The sequence below is a fragment of the Electrophorus electricus genome, chromosome 18 (assembly GCF_041902795.1).
Source record: "Electrophorus electricus isolate QZ-2024a chromosome 18, ASM4190279v1, whole genome shotgun sequence".
Lineage (NCBI taxonomy): Eukaryota > Metazoa > Chordata > Actinopteri > Gymnotiformes > Gymnotidae > Electrophorus > Electrophorus electricus.
The window spans coordinates 3,625,175-3,633,142 of record NC_137514.1 but is presented as its reverse complement, the minus strand read 5'-3'; the positions used below and the strand labels follow the sequence as shown (position 1 = coordinate 3,633,142).

Genomic DNA, 7,968 nt, shown 5'->3' with positions numbered 1-7,968 from the left:
TTTCTGGGGGCTCTTCAGGATCAGGAGTGTCTGGCCTTCAGTTAACCATTCAGGGTGGGTTCCATCCCTAAGCAGCTCATTCACACACACAAACAGACAAACACACACACACACACTTGCAGTCACATTAAATTGTGCTTAAAAGCCAAAACTATAGCCACTATGATGCTACAATTATGAATTGGATTACAAAAACAACCATGTATTTAGTTATATATTTTCAATCAATATCAAGTTCTTTGCTTTGTTTGTAAAGGTAATTTGATTTATTATATATATTCATAATTTTAGTAAAGTAAAAGTAATCTAAGTCACATTTAAACATTCATCAGCCACCATCACTACTAAACTTGTCAGTGTCTACCATTTTTTTCAAATGATGTGACTAGATTCAGTTGAATAGCTCCTCCCTTTCCATTTTGCATTGCATTATGGGACAATATTGTCCATCCAAACCATACACAGAAATGACTGCTTCTAAGTATGCAATTGGGATGCATCCATTAGAACCATCCAACTGTTAGAGACACTTGTAATGACAGCCTGCTCAAAACTATTTTGAAACATAGTGTGTCAGCAAGCTTCAGTTGCGTAATTTGATTTGATTTTATTACAGTAGTGGAACTAACATGACTGATCATGACTTACTGATCCTTATATTCTGAATTGCTCCTAATTTTCTGAAAATTGGTGGGGCGGGGGGTTAGATAATGAGAAATTTCAATTAAACTCTCAGTACTCACATTTAAACAGCAGTGAAACTGTTCTGCCAGTAAGTTTAAGCAATTAATTATTTTCCCACCAGAGGGTGCAAGGATGCATTCCTCTAGAGCAGAATGTCTGATTATCATCTCCCTCATAATGCAGGCTGCCCATTTACATCCTGCTCTCATTTGGTCTGAAAAACAGACCCATGAATTGAAGAGTAGGGATAACAGTGAAGTTTTGTTTTTTGTTTTTTTTGTAAGTAAAATGTAGTCCTTTGCTTGTATATAATGTGACACACACGAGCTATTTCTTTGAGCTTGTCTAAAGTGTTATTCACATTCTCACTTTGGCTCAGTGCTTCTTTCTGGAGGTCTGGGGTGGTGCAGTGTCATAGACTGAGGTTGTCTTTAGCTTTATTTGTACTTTGATGACAGCTCAAGGCTGACGGAGGATGGCAGCAGGTGACTACATTTAATATTTTTGAAATTCACTTTTCACAAATATGCATATTTCTTATTTTGCATTATCACAAGCTATAAATAAAAACTCACTGGAACATATTTTGCTGCCTGTTTGCCATGGCCTTCTTTCTCAACACCTGTTTAAAAACCACATGAGCATGCAACAAAGCTGCTTTAGCCAGGAAGGTCAAGCACTCCCTAAAAGAGGAAGGAAATAAATGTGTTAACCACATCTAGCTTTTTAGCTTTGTGCTGCCTCTGTTCTTATCATTTGATATTTGAACACTGGTGATCAGTCTTGTCACAGAACGGTAAGACTCTTTCTTTAGGTCACAACAGTATTAATGCAACATCAATAAAGATTAACAGAATGTAGATTAACAGAATAGAGATTTTGGTTTAATTTCCTAGAAAATGATTGTCTAATTATCAACTAATTTGCAGAACCAGTAGAAAATTACCATTGACAATTCTGTTATTCTAATGTCAGGCATTACCATCATCTGGGACCGTGCATGGTTGTTCTATGATTCTGTGATGGACTGCTGTTTCTTTACATTTTAAAAAATATTTTCAAATAGGATGGCTAAAGTAATTTGTGGTTAGAACACATGGTCTTGTTACTTAATTCTGTTGTGAAAATATTCATTGAGACCAAGATACATTCTAGTGTCCAGTCCTACTTTGCTAATAAAGTGATTTATCATTCTGGTGCAATGAAAGTACATAGTGGGGGGGAGGGGGTATTGTATACACCGTCCATCAAAATGATTTATAGCTTGTTTTTGATTGATTGACAGCTGTCAATCATGACACCCACTTACACCCAGAGCTCTACATGGTCTTGCACCTCCCTACCTAGCTGAACTCCTAAACTCATACTGCCCCACCCACTCCGCTCTTCTGATGCAGGTCTCCTCTCCAGCATGACACCATATGAGAATAGAGCTCCTAGTACAGACCTGAACAACAAGCTCTCACTACATACAGTTTGGCCACTTCAGTCTTCTACACTGATTAGGACATAACAAAACTTATTATTAATACAATATGTATCTGATTTATGACTGTGTAAATACATTTGTATGTAATTCTGAGATGAGGTGTTAAAATAGTTGAAGTTGTTTTTCTTTTGTTAAAGTTGGTAGAATGGTTTTGTGTTTTTATTTTTTATCACAATTGCTTTCACCTTTTTCATTTACAGTCTGGACAAGGATTCCTATAAATCCTTTTGTGATTCAATCTAGACTAAATTGCCCTCAAGGAATAAAACTCAATTGAAATGAGATGACAAGAGCCAAACTTCCTCAGTAATACAGTTGTCATCAGATCAGTCTGACTGATATTTGAAACAGTGTAAATAGAAGCAGAAATGTGATGCACTCAGCTGTGTTGTGTGCTGTTGTGTGTCTGTGCAGGTTTGTTTAATGATGTCACTCAGAACTCCTCTTCTAACTCTCACTCTCATCACTCTGTTCATGTCTCTGGGTAAGACTGCAATCTTCATCAAAAGTTTATTATATAAAGATTAATAAGTTAAAATATAAAGATTTTCTGACACAGTGTTCCCATTTAGTTAATTTACATTGGTTACCAAAGCCCCCACATCTCCCACACCACTGCTACAGAGCTTGTTGAGTGCTTTGTGGTTTTTCTCAAGTTTAGGGCAGTCTTAGATTAAGAGCACACTGTGGTAAGATTAAAATTCACAACCCCACTATAACTACAAAGTGCAGATATATTTTTGTTTGTTTTTCTCTTTATTCAACCTCATATATTATGTGACTGAGCGTTAAGTTGTTCAGAGTCACTAGTGTCCACTTCTCCCAAGCTCCTCCCCCACCCTGCTACAAGCTCTTCTCACTTTGTGATTTAGCTCAGAATCAGCTCAGAGTTCTGCAGTAGCTGCTGGAGTTAGAGAGGAGAGAAGTGAAGCTGTAAGATAACTCCCACTCTCTTATGGGGCCCAGACTCTTCTGTTGACCTCTTGTATGCATTATATGTTTCAGTGGCTTTTGGAACAGAATGGAGTGTGAAGTACAAACAAACTGAAATATGTGCTTTAAAGGGGTCCACAGTGTTTATCAATGACAGTTACACATACCCAGCAGGGCTGGAAGTCAAAGAGGAATTTTGGGTTAAAGAGCCATTCGATAGAGAACAGGACACACCTGTATATTGCAGACCCACTAAGGACTCAGGCAGAGTGCAGTGTTATGTAGATAAACAGCAACATTTCTCCCTCAAACTGATTAATGTAACGAAGGAGGATGAACATGACTATCGCTTCAGAATCAAAACAAATGTAGCCAAACAAAAATGGCTGGGAGATCTTGTCGAGATCACTGTCACAGGTAGGTTACATATTGAATTCCCCATTTTCTAATTGTGATGCATAGTGTCCTTTACTCAGAGGAATATGAGTAGTGAAGTTTATTAATGCCTATTTTTAACTATGATGCACATTCTCACTTCATGCAAAGGCGTTTGAGTTTAATTAAGCTGATTATTGAGAGTTGTTAAACTGAATAAGGGTTACTCTGATATATTAGCTGTACTACTCAATTTGTACTACACACTTTGTTTCTCTCTTTTCTTTAAATAAAATCCAAGACAGTTTCATCACAGCAGAATAATTTTCTTAATTGCTTGAAGTTTCCCTGTATGATTTAAATTGTGATGGACTTCCAGTTGTTTCGTTTGATGATTCTCTCATTGTCTTAGAGCTCCTTGTTAAAACTCTTCTTGAAGTAATAGAGAGAGAAGCAGCAGTTCTGACGTGTACAACCAGCTGCAGTTTGACTGACAGTCCAACATTCATCTGGTACAAAAATGGACGTTGTTTATCCTCCAGTACAAACCCACTCCATCTGCAGCCAGTCAGCAGTGAGGATGCAGGCAGTTATATGTGTGCTGTAAGAGGATATGAACATCTCCCCTCTCCTGCTCAAACTCTCACTGTCAGATGTAAGTTTACATAGTTTAATTTTGCTTTCATACAATACTTCCAATATTTACATAAAATCAAATGTGAAACAAATGAATTACTGAATAAACATCCTAAGATCTTGCACTGCCAGTGAAATAATTTTATTACCTGCATAATAAAAGATAAATATTACATTTAAAGCAATAATGTCTACTAATAGATAATCCAAAGAATGTGTCAGTGTCCATCAGTCCCTCTGGTGAAATAGTGGAGGGCAGTTCAGTGACTCTGACCTGCAGCAGTGATGCCAACCCACCTGTGCAGAACTACACCTGGTTTAAAGAGAAAACATTATTAGGAAAAGAAAGCACACACATTATTCCTAATATCAGCTCTGAGGACAGTGGAGAATACAAGTGCAAGTCCATTAATGAACATGGATCAAAATACTCATCTCTAATACTGAATGTTATGTGTAAGTTAATGTTTACTTTGTACAGCTTGCAATTCTGTGTTTTGTAAAGTTACAGTAAAGAAAATACATTCTCTGATGATTAAATCATGCCATTGTTTCCTGGTTTTTAGATCCTCCAAAGAATGTATCAGTGTCCATCAGTCCCTCGGGTGAAATAGTGGAGGGTAGTTCAGTGACTCTGATCTGCAACAGTGATGCCAACCCATCTGTGCAGAACTTCAACTGGTTTAAAGAAGGAAGAACCTCACCTGTAGGATCTGGACAGAATTACAGAGTTCTACAGAGTGGATTCTACTATTGTGCAGCTCAGAACCATCATGGAGCTCAGAATTCATCTACTGTGTCTGTCTTAATAAAAGGTAACAATCAGAGAAATCAGAAATGTCCTAATAATGCAGTTAATGAATGAAAGTGTGTAGGACAGTTTATATATATTTATTTGCTTTACAGGGTAAACCTGATAGTTGTCATGTTATAGCCCCACCCCCTCCCCAAGTTTCTTGGTGTGTGTGTGTTCTTCTGTCTTGCCACGCCCTCTCATGTTGTCCACCTGTTCCGTGCTATGTGTAATCGTCTTCGATGTATATATGTCTCGTGTGTCGTAATATGTGTGTTGGTGTTTGAGATGTGCATAGCCTTAGAGCTTTGTCTTATGTTTTGCATGTTTTTAAAATAAAAGCATGTTTCATCGTGCCTCGTCCCCGCATTCTGCTTACCCTCACCACAATAGTCATGATACAAGAGACATGATATGATAGTTGTGATATGAAATTTCCATAGACTTGATTCAATGATTTGATTTTTGTTAATATATTTTGTTATTGCTGTTATGCATACGTGCATGTGTACGTGTGTGTGTGCATGTCTGGATCTCTCAGCAGGCTCTTCCATCATTCTTAATATAGCTGTCGGAGTAACAGTGTGTGGGCTCTCTGCTCTTCTTGTGCTGGCATTCTGGATGAGGTGAAGAAATTTGTGACCAACTTCCTTGAGTAGAACAGGTTTCAGCAATTAATTATGTCTGTGCTGGCAATATTTGATAGTTTGTGTTCTATGAGCAGGAGGAATAGGAGTAAGAGAAAGAAATACCACAGTGACTCTAAAAGGAGAGGGAGTGGAACAGCGCCAGGTTGTCGAGAGAGAGCGCTATCCAAGGTTCTGACTCTGCATAGTGAGGGACCTCCAATGGATATCTACATTGTAAATCTTCACTGCCTCTTCATAAAGCCACTGTAATGCCTACATCAAGGCCTGCTTCTGCTTCCTGTTTCCTACCTGCGTCTTCTCTGCAGAATGCTGACCCTGATTCTACGGATGATGCATACACAGCTCTTGAGTTGAAAGTCAGACCCTCTGATAATTTATATGATGTACTTGCTGTAAGTATCTTCAAAAACAAAATTAGTCTTGGTTGTTGTGGCTCTTGTAGCTCACCTGGTAGCACAGGTAGTGTGAGGTGTTAAAAACACTGAGGTGGTAGTTTTGATTCCCAGGCAACATTTGTTGTGTGGTTCCAACAAACATGTAATTCTAGACAAGAGTGTTTGCTGTGAATGCTTTACTTTCATATGTGCTTTTTATTGCCACCTTTACACAGACTGTTCACCCCTGTCCTGATGATTTGAACACAACCACCTGTCCTGTGTATGAGAACATCACAGTAAGTTCAAGCTGTTTCATTCCACTTGAAAAGGTTTTATTATACTTGAGAAAACTGAGGAAGTGAGTAAACTGGATAACACCACCCAGAACCTATTTAATTCCACACATTGATGGTTTATTTGGAACATGTCATGTTTGGTTACTAAAGAGAGGGATTACTATAATGCAGATCTTTCTCACATTGCATACAACACTGTCAAGAATTAGCTCACTTTATGCTTCTACGAAAAACCTTATTTATTAGAGACACAATATAGGTATACAAAAACAGCTCTTCTGTTGCCAAGCACAAATGTCTAACCATCATCTATCTATGGTCATTTACTGACTATATGAATGAACTTGATATTCTTTTAGGTGGCAGGCCACTAAAAGTCCAGCAGTGACACTGATACTGCTGTGTTTTGCATATGAACATGCCACTACCATATGAGCATCACCGCTGTGATCAAAATAGGCTGCCCCCCAGTGGCCATACCCAGTGCTGCAGCCATCCTGTGTAGTGTTGAGCTGTTAAGAGCTGAGTTAGATCGTGGCTGATAAATAGTGCATGACAGGTACAATCATTGGCAGTGACAGTGTACATTACTAAGAATTAGATCCTGCTGAGTTTCTCCATTATTATAACTATATGTTTATAAACCATAACTGTAACTATATGATTATACCATTAAAACTGACAAACAGAATGACTGACAAGTGCTATATCAGTATGAAGTTACTTAAGTTACTTAGGTGATAGAATGAAGTGTATTAGTGAGGAGTATTACTGAACTATTTAAATGCATGGCTGCCAGTGTGTGTGTGTGTGTGTGTGTGTGTGTGTGTGTGTGTGTGTGTGTGTGTGTGTGTGTGTGTGTGTGTGTGTCCATGTGTGTCTGTGTATGGATTAGTGTTTGGTATGTATGTGTGTGTTTAAATTCTGCTCTAGCACACTTTCATTTGTACTCTCATTCTTCTTGCAGACTTTGAGAAAACAATACAGAGACCATAGCAATAAAAAGCAATAAACCATAAAACACAGTCTACATGAAAAATATATATATGTGTGTGTGTGTGTGTGTGTGTGTGTGTGTGTGTGTGTGAGAGAGAGAGAGATTGTTGGGTGAAATGGCTGAAGGTATGACTACCATATTTTATTGCATGGATCTGGGTCAAGATGTAAAATTCCACATTTTTCAGTCAGGACTTTTGAATAACACAAATATATAATTTTAATAACACAAATATCTAATTTTGAGGATTTGCCATATTGCTGTTTCTGTTGTAGAAATAAAAAAATGTATTTCCTTACCTAATACCGATGTAATTAAACATGATTATTTGAAGATTATGTTAAGATTTGCATGAATAAATGAAAGATGCCCTGACCTTTTATGAAAGTAATCTGTTTTTTTTTTTTTTTGTTGTTGTTTTTTTTTTTTTTTTTTGGGGGGGGGGTGTTTTTTTGTGTGCATGTGTCTTACCAGGTTTGCAACCTGGTATTATAGTGAACTTTGACTTGGGTTTCATTGTCTCACCACACTCATGTGTTCACTGAAGTTGACTGAAGTTGTAGAGGAAGGTGGAATCTCTGGGTGTAGAATCTCTCCGGCGGCCCGACCTGATGTCCTTTCACTTATAATCACCACAATGATCTCACAACATTGTCCAGCCGTACATCAGGCCCATCTGGTGCACAGCAGAAACACAACTGTGCAACACAAACAACTATCCGCACCAAGATATGATGA

General features: G+C 38.0%; 1 protein-coding gene across 1 annotated transcript; it reads left to right on the top strand.

Moving 5' to 3' along the window:
• The first annotated feature begins 4,094 nt into the window (after positions 1–4,094).
• Positions 4,095–7,563, top strand: LOC145652102 (B-cell receptor CD22-like). The gene is made up of 8 exons (XM_081701573.1): positions 4,095–4,136; positions 4,330–4,573; positions 4,684–4,932; positions 5,452–5,536; positions 5,635–5,773; positions 5,866–5,952; positions 6,171–6,233; positions 7,201–7,563. Exons 1-8 carry the CDS (start codon positions 4,095–4,097, stop codon positions 7,243–7,245), a joined length of 954 nt encoding a protein of 317 aa, XP_081557699.1. The 3' UTR covers positions 7,246–7,563.
• The last annotated feature ends 405 nt before the right edge of the window (positions 7,564–7,968 follow it).

What these genes read in the sequence shown, in the direction of transcription:
- LOC145652102 (XM_081701573.1), top strand. Translation starts at nt 4,095, where the DNA reads ATGAACATCTCCCCTCTCCTGCTCAAACTCTCACTGTCAGAT. An exon ending in TGTGTCTGTCTTAATAAAAG is followed by an intron (nt 4,933 to 5,451) that starts GTAACAATCAGA and finishes TGGATCTCTCAG; the next exon opens with CAGGCTCTTCCATCATTCTT. An exon ending in CTGTGTATGAGAACATCACA is followed by an intron (nt 6,234 to 7,200) that starts GTAAGTTCAAGC and finishes TTCTTCTTGCAG; the next exon opens with ACTTTGAGAAAACAATACAG.